This window comes from Gallinula chloropus (assembly GCF_964237585.1).
Source record: "Gallinula chloropus genome assembly, chromosome: 29".
Lineage (NCBI taxonomy): Eukaryota > Metazoa > Chordata > Aves > Gruiformes > Rallidae > Gallinula > Gallinula chloropus.
Window position 1 is genome coordinate 2,432,597 of NC_140114.1, and position 14,840 is coordinate 2,447,436.

Genomic DNA, 14,840 nt, shown 5'->3' on the forward strand with positions numbered 1-14,840 from the left:
GAAAGCACACTGGCTCTCTCTCTGCTCAGGGGTGGTACAAAACACCCAGGCAAACAGCTCTGGACTGTACACAGGAGGGTGAAGGGCACTGAGCCAGGGGCAGGGGGCACGGGGGCTCACACAGAGCTCTAACGCTCCCTCCACTCTGTCCCGGGAAGTGGAAGCTGAACTTCTGCCCTGTCCTCCCAGGATCCTCCCCTTGGCAATTTCCCTCCCCTTGGCAGTTTCCCTCCCCAGCCCTGCCCGCCCCTTCCCTCTCCTATATCTGACCCTCTCCCAGCAGCTTTCACTTCACCAAACCCAGCCGGGGCAGCTGTCTTCCCTCCTGCACCCACTCCACAGCCCTGAGGGTTCCATCTGACATGGGTAAGAGATCCTGCCCGGGGATCCAGCCGGGATCTGCTGCTTCTGGGTCCTGCTCTGCGCTGTGACGCTTGTTAAGCGGGGGGCCAGCGGCTTCGTTAGCGCGCTGGACGGGTGAGGAGAGACGCGGGGCTGAAGTTCAGCGTTTCCTCTGACTATTAAGAGGTTTACTTCTTTATTGACCCCCTGTGGTTTTAAATAAGAAGCTTTAATGCAGCCAGTAAATGCCTTTTATGCTGCCATTAAACGCCTCTCTCTGTCCCTCAGCATTTAGAGCCTGAAATCAGCGCTTGGACTCGCTGCTCTGCTGAGAACTGGAACAGCCCTTTGGAATTCCCTGGGGAAACCTTGGGCCAGAATGTCACTTTTTCCTTGTGGTTTTGGGATAGAGCCTGTCACTGTGTAGCCTTCCAATCTCTGGCTACCTGGGCAGGAAATGGAGGGAAGGGGCTGAAGTACATGGAAGTGGTTTTGTGAGTAGTATCCCTGCGTGATCTGCTCCGTTGGCGTGTCACAGACGAGGGTAAGAAGTTGTTGTAGTCAGGGAAACACATTCCTACAGAGAGCAAACCGATGCTCCTGACTCAGCAGAAGTGTCTGGTCTGGTTTATCTGCCAGGGGAGGGTTATCTACGCCGCTGGAAGTGCCGTTGTGTGCCAGTGGTTGTGGTGTTTACCCTGTGATAGTGACAGTTCAGGGGCAGCCTGTAGGAAGTTGCCAGCAGTGTGTAAAGAGTCAGTAAGATACTGCTCATTAAAGTAGTGTGATGGTGACTGGTTGCTCACAGGGTTTGGAACAGCGTCCTCTTGGCAGCGTTGTGGTCCAAGCCTTGGGCTGCTCTTCAGAAAGTCAACAGATCATGAAAGGCTGTTTGCATAGCTTGTTACTTGGGTCCAGAAGGGATGTGCTGGTCCTGGCCCTGCTGTGCCATGAGGCCCAGGCCTTGTCACAGGGGTGGCACAGGGGACATACAGTTCCCTTTGCCCATCTCTCTGTGTGTCCTTCAGCAGTTTATCACAGCCACACCATAAACTGGGCTTGCCCACCTTCCCTTTCCATCGTGTTGGTGTTTGACCCCCACACACCCCTTCCCTTCAGAGGGCTGGCTGTTTACCCAGGCTCTCCAGAAAGCCCCATTTAGCCCAGATTTGCTCCACCTGACTTCAGGCTCTTAACAAAGGTGCCTAATTTATTGGCACATTTCCTCCTAAGCTGCCCCTATAAAGGGGCTTAGGCACCTCCACAGGTTAAGTGGGCTGGGGAGTTGTGTGGCTGTAAACTGGTGTGTGGGAAAGAGACTAAAGCCTTTCCTGCTCCTTTATTTCACACTGTTAAACTTCAGCCATCAAAGAGTGCCTCTGTGTTAGCGGTTACTGAAGTTACTGTGCAACTCTGGGTTATCAGGTGGGATATTTTTTTATGATGCTATTGCCTGTTGTTGTAAAGCTATAAACCCTGTTATCCGGGCTACCAGTGACTCCTGGCTAATCTCAGCCCAGTTTGCTCGTGCCACAGCTGCCTCAGAGGCTTTGCATATCACTTAAAAACTTTTAACCCCCTGATTAGGTCAGGATAAACAGATTGGCCTTTTGTTTTCTGGGAAGAACAGCTACTCCCAGAAGCTTTTTATCCAGCAGCTTCCTACCTTCTTGCTTGGATAATGTTTTGAGATGTTTGTTGTCCTCTGGGATAAGCTGTACCTCCCAGGATTTCTTTGCCCTGAGGTGAATTGAAATGTGTAGTTCTTCACCACCACCCATCCAGAGCTGTGTGAGGAGCAGTTAAAGCCCAGTGTGTCTGCTCTGGGAGTCATGTATGAGCCATTGGCAGGAGAGAAACGTGCTTTCATGGGGAAGGGAGGTGGGCTTGGTGGATGGGAAGCTATCCATGAGGGAGTTTGCCTACAGAGGTGTGAGATATGTTGCTAAACTAAAACCTCAGAGCTTTTTGTCCTCACTGGAGTTTACACCCCACATGTATGGGATGCAGCATCCCGGTGCTGGAAACGGATCTGGAAGGGAATGAGCAGCATTAACATGTTGAACTGTGGATTATTAACCCAGCAATGTCAATATTATTGTTAACATGTTGCTACAAGATGGTACAAATCGTGGTTTCATGACAAAAACCTTATTTCTTACTCACAAATGAGCTTGGCATGGTGCAAGGCGGGGAGGCTCGCAGCACCCGCGGGCATCCTCGGGTGCTCGGAGTGAAAGGGGGTTTGGAGGGGATCAGAGGGAAAGCAGGGGAGGAGGAAGAGGAGGAGAGAACGTTCATCATCTCACTGTATGTTTTCCCTGGAAAACAATTTGGCACAAATGATCTTCTTTTATTTTTTTTTTCCTCAAAGAGATCTGTGGAAAGCCACATTTGCAATGCTAATCGGGCTGCGGTCGGGTGCCTGCTGAGTCCCTGCTAATTTAGGTGATTGAGGAAAATTGGAATAAAGTTTAAATTACAGTTTTGACATCAACAGAACAAAGCAAACTTTGTGTTTTGTGTTTCCACACTAAAAATATTCCACAGAGGACGTGAAATTAAACCTAAAGCACTAAATGACTCTTTCTGAGAGGATCCAGCTCCGCACCAGGGAGTGTGTGTGTGTGGGGTGAACTGGGAGTAGGGGGTCTTCAAGGAGAGACCTCTGGGCATGGCTGTGAGGAGCTTTCTGCTTGCTGAGGATCTGGCTTGGTTCTGGGAAATCCCCAGAGTGCCACTTTTTTGGAAGGGGACACCACACTTTCCAGCTGGAGAAGCTGTAGATCCCAACTGCTGCGGTTCCCACTCCCCACCCACGTTTTGGGGGGTGCTCATGGGTGCCCCCAGATGCATGGCTTGGTTTGTCTCTCAGTGCAGAAGAGTTTGGCTTCTCAGTCTGTTTTAACATGATGCATTTGTCCTAACGCAGAGCCCAGCCTTCAGCTAGACAGGACCCTTTCTCCTGCTTCTGAGGCTTCCCTTCTCCAGAGGACATTCAGATTCCTTTTCCAGCTCCCCAAACCCACTGCTTGCCCGCTCAGGTGTCTGATGTGTGATGCAGTTGCTGTCTGGAAGGGGAGCATGAGGAATGCCAGCCCAAGGAGGGGTCTGGCAGCTCTAAAGCTGGTGTGAGAGCAGAGGTAGGGAGCCCAGTTTTTCCAGAGAGAAGGTGGAATGGTTTGTGATCCCCTTTCCTCTTGTCCTGGCTGGTCACCTGCAGTCTCACCTCTTACCCAGGCTGTAAATCCTTAAAAATAACCGCTTCTTCAGCAGTTGTAGGTGGAGGAGGGATTGGATTGGAGGACTGGAGGCTTTCCAGCAGCAATAAAACGGGCTGTTCACATTGGGCAATCTGTCTCCCTACTCATCTGGCAGTGATTCAGCACCTTGCTCTAAAACATTTAACACAATTTTCTTAAATCCCAGACCCTTGTCACATATGAATGTGCTTTAAAACTGCAAGGCTGAACTCTGTGCAATGGATTTCCCCTTCACTTCTCAGCAGGGGTGTCTTAACTCAGGTCACCTCAGTACCAATGGGGGGTCAGTGTGACCCACAGGTGCTCAGCAACTTGGAAACTGGATCTAAGACTTGCCAGGCTCTGAATGCAGAGGTGTTGGTCTCTTAGAAGTGTGCTCTGGGATGATTTAGAGTTGGAAATAACTTCTTTTTGTGGTTTTTTTTCCCCTCCACTCAGCTAAATGTGGAGCATGTGGTCCGGGATATGCCACACCTCTGGATGCCATGAAAGGCAAGTATCATAATGGCTTTTCTAACCCCAAGCTGTTGGAAAGGGGATTGTTTTCCCATTAGGTGAAGGCTGGGACAGTGGCTCGTTAGTTAGTGAGGCCAAGGAGACTGTAGATAGCAAGAGAACTTCATTTGGGACCCAACTTTGGGCAAAGCACTCAAGTTACCCATGAGTTGGCTAAATCATAGCACCAGCCCCAAGGAGGTTTAGATGTTTGCACAGCTATAGGATGCTAACACCCAACAAACTCTCCTGCTTTAATACACTGCCAAATAGAGCTTTGCTGTAAGAATATTGGGTGCAAGGGTTAAACCTAAAATAAACCCCATTTCCTTGGCAGCTTTGCATGGTGACCTTATAGCCTGCCCTCAGACTCACCCCTAAACACAAATGATTGCCTGGGACAGGAGAAGGGGAAGAGGAGAGGGGACTGTAGGGCAGCCCATGGGACAGTTTAACAGCAAGCTTCCCATCTGCTTGTAGCTGGACAGAAGTTGTGCTCTGCTCTTCCCAGAGGAGTCTGGCTAAATCCCAAACCCCACTAAAGCCCCTGAGGCATTTTCTGTAGCTTTTAATAGTGTCAGAACTTTGCCTCGAGCCCTTTGATGTATTTTACAAGCCCAGATTTTATAGAGTGCCATAAGTAGGCTTTTGGTGTAGGTAGGCTGAAGGCTGGGCCCTGGCAGTGGGAGTTGTTGCTTGTGAAACTGGGGGCAGGAGAGGCTTGATGTGGCCTTGCTGGTGGGAAGGTGGTCTCCAGCACGTCCTCAGGGAAAGAGCAGCATCCCCAGAGCGTTGGAGGGTGAGTGGAGAGGCCCCACAGCTGAATAAGCCCTTTCTCCTGGCCATTTCTGGCTCCCACACTATATTCTGCCAGTGTTTCTCCAGCCAGTGGCAGTCCTGAGGTCCAGCTTCCTAGGAAGAAGCACCGTTTGCGGTGGAGAGGTTAAATCCAGAGAAGATTGAAAGTGAGCAACAGCTTTTTGGTAAAAACAGCTCCTTTTTGATGCATTAAACAAGAGTTCTGCCTCGAAAGGGCCCCGGGAGGAGATCGTGTACCTGCCCTGTATCTACAGGAACACTGGGAGAGAGAAGCCAGACTACCTGGCCACGGTGGATGTTGACCCCCAGTCTCCACACTACTGTCAGGTACCTGTGTGTAGAACCTGCTGCTCCCTGGTGAATCTTTGTGTTCACATTCTCTGGTTCCAGCCCCTCACCTGGTTTGTGACCCTTCCCCAGGTTGGGTCTAGTGCAGCCCTTCACCCCTGCCCTGTGTCTGACTCTGTTTCCTCCTCTTTTCTCCAAATCCTTCTCAAGGAGATGTTTGTGTTGAGAGCGAATCACATCCTCTGCCATTCTTCTCACAGGCTTACTCACAGCTAACACTTACCTTGGTAGAGTTAAAATGCTTTCAGAGCCCTTTTGTGCTTGGGATTTCATAGTTCCTGTAGTAACACCATTACTGATTGATACTGAGCCTGAGGATTAAAGCTCTGGAAGGTGGTGTTGCCTCAGGATGAGGTAGCATGTCCAGTGCCCTGGGAAGCTCTGCACACAGTAGGCATCATAATACTATACATCCAGTCCATTGAATTCATAGGTGGAAGGCTGTGGGTAGGTGGCTGCCCACATACCTGACCCAAAACACTGGTGAGAGTGTCCTGAAGCTGCTCAGGTTGTTGCTGCAGAGAGTGTGCACTGAACAGCAGTGCTGTGCGACTCAAATTGCAGAGGATACTTTGGACTCTGGTCTCTGTGTGTGTAAGAGGCAGAGAATCTGGTTTGACAACAAAGGTTTTCACAATTTGTTCTCTTTTTTTTTATAGCTGCTGCTTAGGGTTTTACTGCAGGGGAGTGGAGGAAACAGGTCTCTGAGAACTCTGACAAAACTCAGCCTAATCTTTCAACTTTTCTTACAGTGGAAAAGTAAAAATCAGAGGCAAGAGTGCAAATTCCCATGTCAGCTGGCTCCAGTCAGCCCTGGACACTTGCAGCACATGGACAAGTGATGGTTTTGCTCTAGTTTTCCAGACCATCATTCCACATCTCCTTAGTTAGAGAGGCTCTTTTAAAGCTTTGGATTACTTTACTAGGGTACAGCACTCCACAGTGTTGTGCAACTGCAATGTCCATCTTCCTCCTCCCACTTCACAGCTCAGCCCATCTCAGCCCCTGAATAACAAACAGCAGGTTCCTTCTGCTCTTTATTAATTTAGGCTTTGACAGAAAGACCCATTTCTTTGCCTGGGGGGGGGAAATAACCATACCAGACTGAATCTTATGCCTGGCTTTGACTTGGCAGGTGATCCACCGCCTGCCCATGCCCAACCTGAGGGATGAGCTGCACCATTCAGGGTGGAATGCCTGCAGCAGCTGCTTTGGGGATGCCACAAAGAGAAGAAACCGCCTGATTCTCCCAAGTCTCATCTCCTCACGTGTCTACGTGGTGGATGTGGGAACAGACCTGCGAGCGCCTCGAATCCACAAGGTGCGTGTGGATGACGTGAAGCTGGGGCTTTCTTCCTGATGTTTCAACCAAGAGGTGGTGATCTTGTGGATTCTAACTTCAAATTAGAATAGGAGGAGAGTTGGAATGGTTCTGGAAGCTTTTGTCAAGTATTTGGAACTGGTGAGAGTTGTGAAACTCCCCCAGTTTATTAATAAAATACACCCAGAACTCTTGCACTGGAGAAATATGAGTAAATGTGGTGTCAGACACTGGAAAACCAGGAAGCACCAGAATCCCACCTGCCTCTGCAGTACACATTGCAGCCAAAGTGGTTGCATGCTGCATTATTGGTTTTGACCACAGGATTATGTGGTTAAGAAAAGGGTTGATGAGGTACTTAGGGATATGGTTTAGCTTAGGATGGGAGTGGTTGGACTTGATGATCTTCAAAGGTCTTTTCCAACCTTGTGATTCTGTGACCACAAGGCAAATCCCACCTGACACCTTCAGACAGATTGTGCTTTTCAGTGGTGAGGTCGAATTCCACCCCCAAAGTCTCCTCCTGTACAGTGAATTTGGTTTCCAAGTGAGTCTCTGTCAAGCTTCAAAGACTTTCCCCCCCTGTGCATTGCTGGTACTCTGGTGGGAGCCGAGGTCTGAATGCTCACAAGGGCTGTTTCTGCTATTCATAGTAATGGAAACAAATGCAGCTGCCAGTGCCTCACTGGGGTGGGAGTTACCCAGATCCTGAGTACTCCACTCTTGTTTGTGGTTTGAGAAGCACAAATAAATGCCCTGGAGGGTTCTGAATCACTGGCCAGAGCAGAAGGAGGAGGTGGCAGGTGCTGGAAAAAGAAAGTAGGGGAAGAAACAATCCCACCACACACACACACCCCCAGACACCATTCCCACTCCTTCCTCAGGCTTTGAAGCCTTAAGCCTTGGGGTGGAGCTGGTATTCCATGGTGATCCCAGGGAAGCTGTCTGTGGCTAAATGTCTGCTGCTTTTAGGTTGTGGAGCCAGTGGAGCTGTTCTGGAAGGGGAACGTGGCTAATCCTCACACCTCTCACTGTCTGGGCAGTGGTGACATCTTGATCAGCTGTTTGGGAGACCCTTCTGGCAATGGAAAAGGTATTAATCCCCTTCCTTACTCTGGAAAAGTATGGGTGGTGGAGAGGCATCCTGCTCCCAAAGTACAGGCTGCAAAGCTGGAAGGATTTGTAGGAGCTTAGGGGTCTGTTGTGCACATAACTCTTATCTTCTTGAAAGCTGTGAATCTGTGTGAGTGTCTTCAAACAACTTGCTTTGGGTTTTATGTGTCAGGTGGCTTTATTTTGCTGGATGGAGAGACCTTTGAAGTGAAAGGAAACTGGGAGAAAGGGGAGAAGGTCCCTTCCCTGGGCTATGACTTCTGGTATCAGCCACGACACAACGTCCTGATGAGCACTGAATGGGGAGTCCCAAAAGTCTTGGCAGATGGGTTTAACCCAGCTGATGTAGAGAAAGGTGAGGGAGTGCTTAAGGTCTCAAAAAAAGGGGATTCTGGGTTAAATCTTCGGTCTCCTGGGCTCATTTCTGTCTGATCTGATCCACTAGGGCATTACGGCCAGCGCATTAACGTGTGGGACTGGAGCACTCACACCTACCTTCAGGCAGTTGACCTGGGGAAAGGCTCCATCCCTCTGGAAATTCGGTTCCTCCACAATCCAGATGCTGCAGAAGGGTTTGTTGGGTGTGCGCTGAACGGGGCGGTGCATCGCTTCTACAAGACTGAGGTATGGAATAAGAGCCAGAAGCTTTCTTGTTTCAGAAAGCTTCTGAAAGCTTCAGAAAGTTTCTGAAACAAGAAGCTTTCTTGTTTCAGAAATCCCTTAGGAAATAGCAGAGCTCTGGTTAACTCCACCCAGGCTATAGCACTGTACAGCAGACCTGCATTACAAAGCCAGGGCTCTGGCTTCCAGAAGCTGGTGCATAGTCCTTCAGCTTTGTGGTTGGAAGGTGTTTGGAATATTGCTGATGCCCAGCACACAAATCCTCAGCAGCCTGGCCATGCCATGTTCTTTCCTGTGCCCTCTGCAGAAAGGAGACTGGGCAGCAGAGAAGGTCATCGAAGTACCCAGCAAGAAGGTGCAAGGCTGGCTTCTCCCTGACATGCCAGGTTAGTGTCAGCACATTTGGGAAGGAAATGGGGTGTTCTCCTCTCCACTTCCCTGATACAGCACAGCTCTTTAGAAAATCTTCTCCTTGAACAGCAAACTCTTCCCCTGTAAAACTCTACATTTCAGTTTGGGTTCTTTCCATAACACTTCCCATGGAACTGAATTAGCTCAGCTGGGGAGCCAACAAGTGGGATCCTGCTTGCCGGAGCTCTGCTCCCACGCTGCCCAGGGCTCAGGGTTTCTTCCTGGGAGTTCAAGTCTCTGGGCATGAGCTCACAGTGTTCAGGAGTGGTCCTGGGAATGCTGGTAGAGCCTGAACCTCCTTGGAGCAGGCGCTGGATTTCCAGGGCCAATTGGGTTTGTTCAGCTGATATCTTAACAATATTTTCTGGGGCTACTATGCCTGGAATTCTGGTGGGGTCCTGACTTGGCTACTGACTGTTCTCTTGAAGGTCTGATCACCGACATCCTCATCTCACTGGATGACAGGTTCCTGTACTTCAGCAACTGGCTGCACGGGGACATCCGCCAGTACGACATCTCCGACACCCGCAGGCCCAGGCTGGTGGGGCAGGTGAGCCAGCACCAGCCACACACATGGGGTGCAGTCCTTATTTCCTCCTTTTTTAAAGGAGAAAACAACAATTTCCTCTTGCCTGAGAAGTGGCACTCTCTTCCTTTGTGTTGCTTTGGTCGCTGACCCCTGTTCTCCCGTGGCTACAGGTGTTTCTGGGGGGCTGCATCACAAAAGGTGGGCCTGTAACTGTCCTGGAGGACAAGGAATTGCAGTGTCAGCCGGAGCCGTTCGTGATCAAAGTGAGTTTTCTTAACACACACGTTGTCAGTGCTCTGCTAATTGCAGTCCTACACCCCAGTCAAAGCCAAACCTGAGCTGGTTGAGATCCTGGCATCCAGCCGGGGCGGGTATCGCGTCTCAGCAGGGACTGGAGCTGGTAAATCCCTGTAAGTGTCCCAGGTGGGATCGGACAAGCTGTTCAACTGAAGGAAGCCCGTGTAATTACATTGTCCCTGCTGTTGGTAGCCAGCTAATGTATAGCTAATGCAGTGTGTGGCCATCACACTGCCATCACTGCTGCTGGTTCGCTTCCAGGAACTGGTGGTTGAAGCACTAAACCAGCACTGAACCAGCTCATGCTGCAGTGAGGGTCTGTGTGTGGTTATTAATTATCTCTTGTCATTAGCATCATGCGTTGCTGTTATCACTGGCAAGGCAGCGAGCTGTGGAAAGTCTCCTGGGACGTGCAGGAACCAGGCATGGTCACAGTTAAACTCATCAGCTACCAAAGGCAGTTTCAGGAAGTTTCAGGAAGGAATCAGGCTCCCAGTAAAAACTGTTCTGTCCCCAGAGTAGGGAGCTTGGCCGTCCTGTGTCAAGGATTTTTATGAGTGCTGGATGGTCCTGAGAGTAGCAGCACTGCTGTGCTGTTTTGTTTCTCCTTGCTCTTGCTTTTCTTTTGATCAACCTCAGCATGTCTGGAGCACCTTGTTCTCTCTTACAATTGTAGGGGAAGAAGGTGCCAGGTGGACCTCAGATGATTCAGCTCAGCTTGGATGGGAAGAGGTTGTATGTCACCAGCTCCCTCTACAGCGGATGGGACAAGCAGTTCTACCCAGACCTTATCAAGTAAGGAAAACTTTGGTAAATGAGGATGGGTGTAGAATGGGGGTAACCAGGGACCACGAACCCACCGCCTGCAATCCCTAGAGCTGCCTGTGCCTGTCACCGTGGCTTTCTGGTCTTTGCTTGGAGGAAGGAACTGATCTTCCCGGTGGCCACGGGAGGGCATGGTGCAGCTCGCCCGTTCCTTCCTCAGCAGCAGCTACTCGTTTTCACTTGTTCCTTGGTAATTTGGGGTTGCAGTTTCACTGAGAAAATGTGATTCACTTCCCATGCCCTGCTGAGCCCCAAGTTAAGCCCAGTGTTCTGTCCATCTGGTGTTGAGCAGAGACAAATCCTGCCTGAACACAGAAGAGCAACAAACACAAATCCTTTTCCCACTCTCTGTTTTCTTGTCCCTTTTCCAGGGAAGGCTCTGTTATGCTGCAGATTGATGTGGATACTGAAAGAGGTGGATTGAAAGTGAATAAAAACTTCCTAGTGGATTTTGGGAAGGAACCTGATGGGCCTGTCCTAGCTCATGAGATTCGTTACCCTGGTGGAGACTGTACCTCTGATATCTGGATGTAATTGTTGAAGGGAGCTGGGGTTTTTTCACTCCTTTTTCCTCTTTCTCCCTCTCTCTCCTTCCAACCCTCCACTGTTGTGTAGGTGAATCAGTTCAGCTGGAACTTTGTCTGCAATCTAAATTTAGACATTCATTAGGGTGAACCAAAGCAGCTCCACTTTCTTCTCATTCTGAGGCAGCCAAGTGAATCTCTCTGAAACATGATGTACATCTCACTTTCTCTACTCCTTCCCCTCTCCTTAGTCCTGTGTAGTCACTACTGAGTGTAGGCTTCATGGCTGAGGTCACCAGGCTTTAAAGGACCATTCGCCTTGTCGCTGTTTGGTGGTGGAGAAGCTGTTCCTCAGGAATTGTCTCCAGTTCCATGGCCTTGACCCAGAGCATGAGTGTCCTGTCCCTGCAAAGCTTGATTTGCTCATAAAGTACTCAGTGCTTTACAGCAGACACAGCATAGCAATCATGTGTATCTAATCCAAAGCCACATTTCCAGAGCTGGGTTATATTTTAACGTTTGTGCTATAAAAAAAATCAACAATAAAATTATTCTGCACTTTTTCCTTAGGATTCTTTCCTGTTTGTGGTATTTCAAAGTGTAACATCATTTCAGTGAGTTCACGATGCCATTTGTCTAAAAACCCCTTGGTGAGGAGTTTATGTTTGCAAAAGCCACCTTTGTTCCCATTTGTCACCAGCAGAGATTCTCTTTTCCACGTTCTAAGCCCAGAGAAAACTGCAAAGAGCTGCTCTTTCCACTGAGCAGGGTGGTGCTGGCAGCAGGTGTCTTTCAGGGGCTTGCCCCTTCTCCACCAGGCAAGCGCTCACAAGTCTGCCCTTTCTTCTCTTGCCAGCTCCTGATACATCTTCCCAAAGCTCCTTCTTGGGGCTGTTGCTCTTTTCTGCCACTAGATCTGTTGCTTTCCTCTCTGTGTCCATCACCAGCCTCTGCTGCTCCCTGCTGAGCTGGAGCGTTCCCAGTTGTGGTGTGGGAATCACGCTGGCATGTCGCGGGAGCGGTGTGTTAATGGGGCTTCCTCCTGGAGCCTTTTCCTGTGCTTCCCCAGCAAAATCCTCATCTAGCTGACAGATCTTTATAATCCAGACTTCATTCTGCTGCCTGGCTGGCTTAGTGGATGTGGAACCAGGCTTTGGGAGTTCGATTTTGAGGCTTTAAGCAGCGCAGCTGCACTCCTGCTGCTTGGTCCCTTTGAAACCCAGGATGAGCAGTTCTGTGAGGACCTGGTAAGGTGGAAAGCTTTCTGACCTGCCACTGGGGCCACCCACATCTCATTAAAAAGCCCATTTCCAGCAGCTGCTTCTTTGAAACGGGCGATGTTTAAACCCTCATGCGGTAGGACCCGCTGCTCGCCTTGCCACGGGGCTGATGTCAAGGAGGGAGTGTGTGCTGTCACCCCCTGTAAATGCTGAAGAGGTGTTGTGAGTACTCAGTGTTGGAACAGTCCCATGTTATCCCTGTGGATTCATCAGGAAATCTTTCACCACCAGCCAAAACTCCTGGAGTGCTTTTCACCTTGGAAAAGGGGGATCATCTTCCCCATCGCCACGCGAGGGCAGACAGCCGCCTGTCCTCGGCAGCACGGGAGCCTGTCTGGGAGCTCCTCTCCCTCTGCTAGCAATTTCAGGTCGTGATTCTCCACAGATCACAAACTTGCCCGTGCAGGAGAACTCGTGTCTCTTCTGAACCCCGCTGTGTGTCGCAGGGTGACTGAGATCTCTCATTCCAGCTACACTGAGCACTCCGGTCTACGTCCTGTCCTGAAATCTCCCTTGGAAATACCCCTGAATACAAGAGTGTGCAACTCCCACAGCGTGGATCACTTCTGCTCCTGTAAAAGACAAATGTTAAATACAAAAAGGTGTTTAGAGAGGGGAGAGAAGTGAAGTGTGGGGCTCTAATTACAATACATCCTTTTTTCCTTAACATCTGCTAAACGGAGTCCTGAAAAAAGCTCTGAGTAGTTTCTCATAAGTCTGTGAGGAAACCAGTGGGTGTCTCTGTGCTTATCCGTAGTAGAGATTCTACTGTTAGTATGTGGGTCTGTCCAGGTCGATGTATTGAGTATATCTGTTGTAGAGGTTTCACCCCCTGGGAAGAATCCATCCTTACTCACAAGCTCCCACAACAGGGTCTGCACACGCCCTTTGAGCCTCTTCATTGGGATGTGTAAGAATGGGAAGAAGCAGGTGAATGTGGCCCGGCCTCCTGCAGTCCCTGGTGCTTCCAAACCACCTCTCAGAGCCTCAGCACAAGTTCTGTTTTGGCATGCAATCCCCAAAGCACCTCCAGGGGCAGCTGAGGGGAGACGTGAGCGTGTGTCATCCTCGGAGCACTCGGCCAGGCTGGAGACCCTCCTGTAGTCAGGGAGCTCTGGCTCGGGGGTGAGAGCAGCCTCAGTGTCCTTGGGGAAGCAAGGTCTTCTCCTGACGCTGTGCCAGTCCCAGTCTGCAGCAGGTTGCATCACCTGGCCTTGCCCATTGCCAAAATTAGAGCCTGCTCTTCCCCATCAGGGCTGGGCCAGGTGGTCAGGAGAAGGGGAGTCGGTGCCGCCTCGCCGTGGGCTGCCCGCAGAAGGCCGGGGTGGCTTCTCCATGCCACGGCCTCCCAGCCACAGGGAGCGATCCTGGGCCAAGAGCTGACCACGCTGCTCGTGGTCTCCGCTGAGCATCACTTGCTTTCGAGTCAGTGCTGCTGAGCCTGCTCTGCCCCTCCCTCTTATCGGCTTTAATTAGAAAACTCTGCAGCCCACAGCCTGGGTCTGTGAGGGGTGCCAAAGACGTCACCACGGAGAGCCAGATAGGATGGCCGGCAAGCTTTGTTAATGAGCGGAAGACTAATGAACTCTCTAATTAGCAGGTGTGCAGGTGCAAGAAGAAGGTGCGGTGAGGCACGCACGGCGTGGCTGCAGAGGCATGCGAGGAGGCAGCAGCAGAGCAGCCCCAATCCCCTCTGATGGAGCGTTGCAGGCCCCTCGTGGGGTCCCTGCTATTCTGGGGTGTTGTGGCAGTTCTCCTTTCCTAGAACTGGGCTGATGGTACCAGGCAGAGATGCCAGGCTTTGTCTGGAACTTGCAGGTGCTGCACCAAGGGCACAGACTGTACTTCCTGAAGCAGCCTGTGCAGCCCCACATCTCCTCAAGCTCCTCATCTGATGGTGGTACCCACCCTTGGGTGCAGACGTGCCGTCTGTCAGGGTCCCGGTTTCAGAGGTGCCTTTGGTGGTCTCCCTAGGCTGGAACCTTGTAATTTCCAGGAGGCTGCTGGTGGGGCCGCTTATCTGGCACCTGGAATTTGCAGCTGCTGCACATTTGTTATGGCAGGGCCCTGGCTATGGGGATGGCTTTAATGAGCTGGTGATGCGGCGCGGACACGAAGCCTCTGGAGCCGAAGAAGCACCCGGGAAGTCAGCAGAGCCCCGGGATCAGATATGGGAGGAAAAGACCTGCATGGAGCAGCAGATTTTCCCCCAGATCAGTGGTTAGGAAGGCGGAAACCAACCGCAGCGCTGGTCTGGCACCTCCCAAATGCTTTGGAGCGATGGCTCCTCCCTTGGCACCTTGCTTGCTGCCCCCACCCCTGCCCCTGGGATATAAGGCCCCCTCGCAGCAGCCTCAGCACAGCACATCCCTCTCCAGTGAGGCAGACAGCAGCTGCAGCTCCAGTTCCAGCCCCGCTACTCCTGAGGAGAGTCACCCCGCGGCCTTTAGCATGGGTAAGGGGGGTCACCGAGGTGCTCGTTGGCAGACGGTGTCGGGAGAAGGTCGCTGGGGTGGGACAGACTCTTCTGCGCTTTCTCATCATCATCTTCTCCTCTTCTCCACCCAGACAGATGCAGAGTTCAGTGCTACGACTACCCCATCTGCCCTGATATCGTGAAAGGCAAGTCCTGTGGAGTCCTCTTTTCTTCTG

General features: G+C 51.0%; 2 protein-coding genes across 2 annotated transcripts in view; both read left to right on the forward strand.

The window, feature by feature from the left end:
• The first annotated feature begins 273 nt into the window (after positions 1-273).
• LOC311202040 (methanethiol oxidase-like) lies at positions 274-11,477 on the forward strand. The gene is made up of 12 exons (XM_084276562.1): positions 274-366; positions 4,044-4,097; positions 5,134-5,246; positions 6,403-6,588; positions 7,561-7,681; positions 7,874-8,056; positions 8,147-8,325; positions 8,630-8,708; positions 9,162-9,283; positions 9,433-9,525; positions 10,236-10,354; positions 10,756-11,477. The coding sequence occupies exons 1-12, from the start codon at positions 363-365 to the stop codon at positions 10,916-10,918; spliced, it is 1,416 nt and encodes a 471-aa protein (XP_084132688.1). The 5' UTR covers positions 274-362; the 3' UTR covers positions 10,919-11,477.
• A 3,041-nt stretch (positions 11,478-14,518) lies between these two features.
• The window catches only part of LOC311202041 (methanethiol oxidase-like), a 4,838-nt gene continuing 4,516 nt past the window's right edge, over positions 14,519-14,840 (forward strand). Inside the window, exons 1-2 of the mRNA XM_084276563.1 lie at positions 14,519-14,643; positions 14,757-14,819. Coding sequence (XP_084132689.1) covers positions 14,640-14,643; positions 14,757-14,819 — 67 coding nt within the window. The 5' untranslated portion in view covers positions 14,519-14,639. The remainder of the gene's footprint in view (positions 14,644-14,756; positions 14,820-14,840) is intronic.

Bases quoted from the DNA above. Each gene is read 5' to 3' on its own strand.
- LOC311202040 (XM_084276562.1), top strand. The intron at 6,589-7,560 runs GTGCGTGTGGAT...TGCTGCTTTTAG, and splicing joins GAGCGCCTCGAATCCACAAG to GTTGTGGAGCCAGTGGAGCT. The intron at 8,057-8,146 runs GTGAGGGAGTGC...CTGATCCACTAG, and splicing joins CCCAGCTGATGTAGAGAAAG to GGCATTACGGCCAGCGCATT.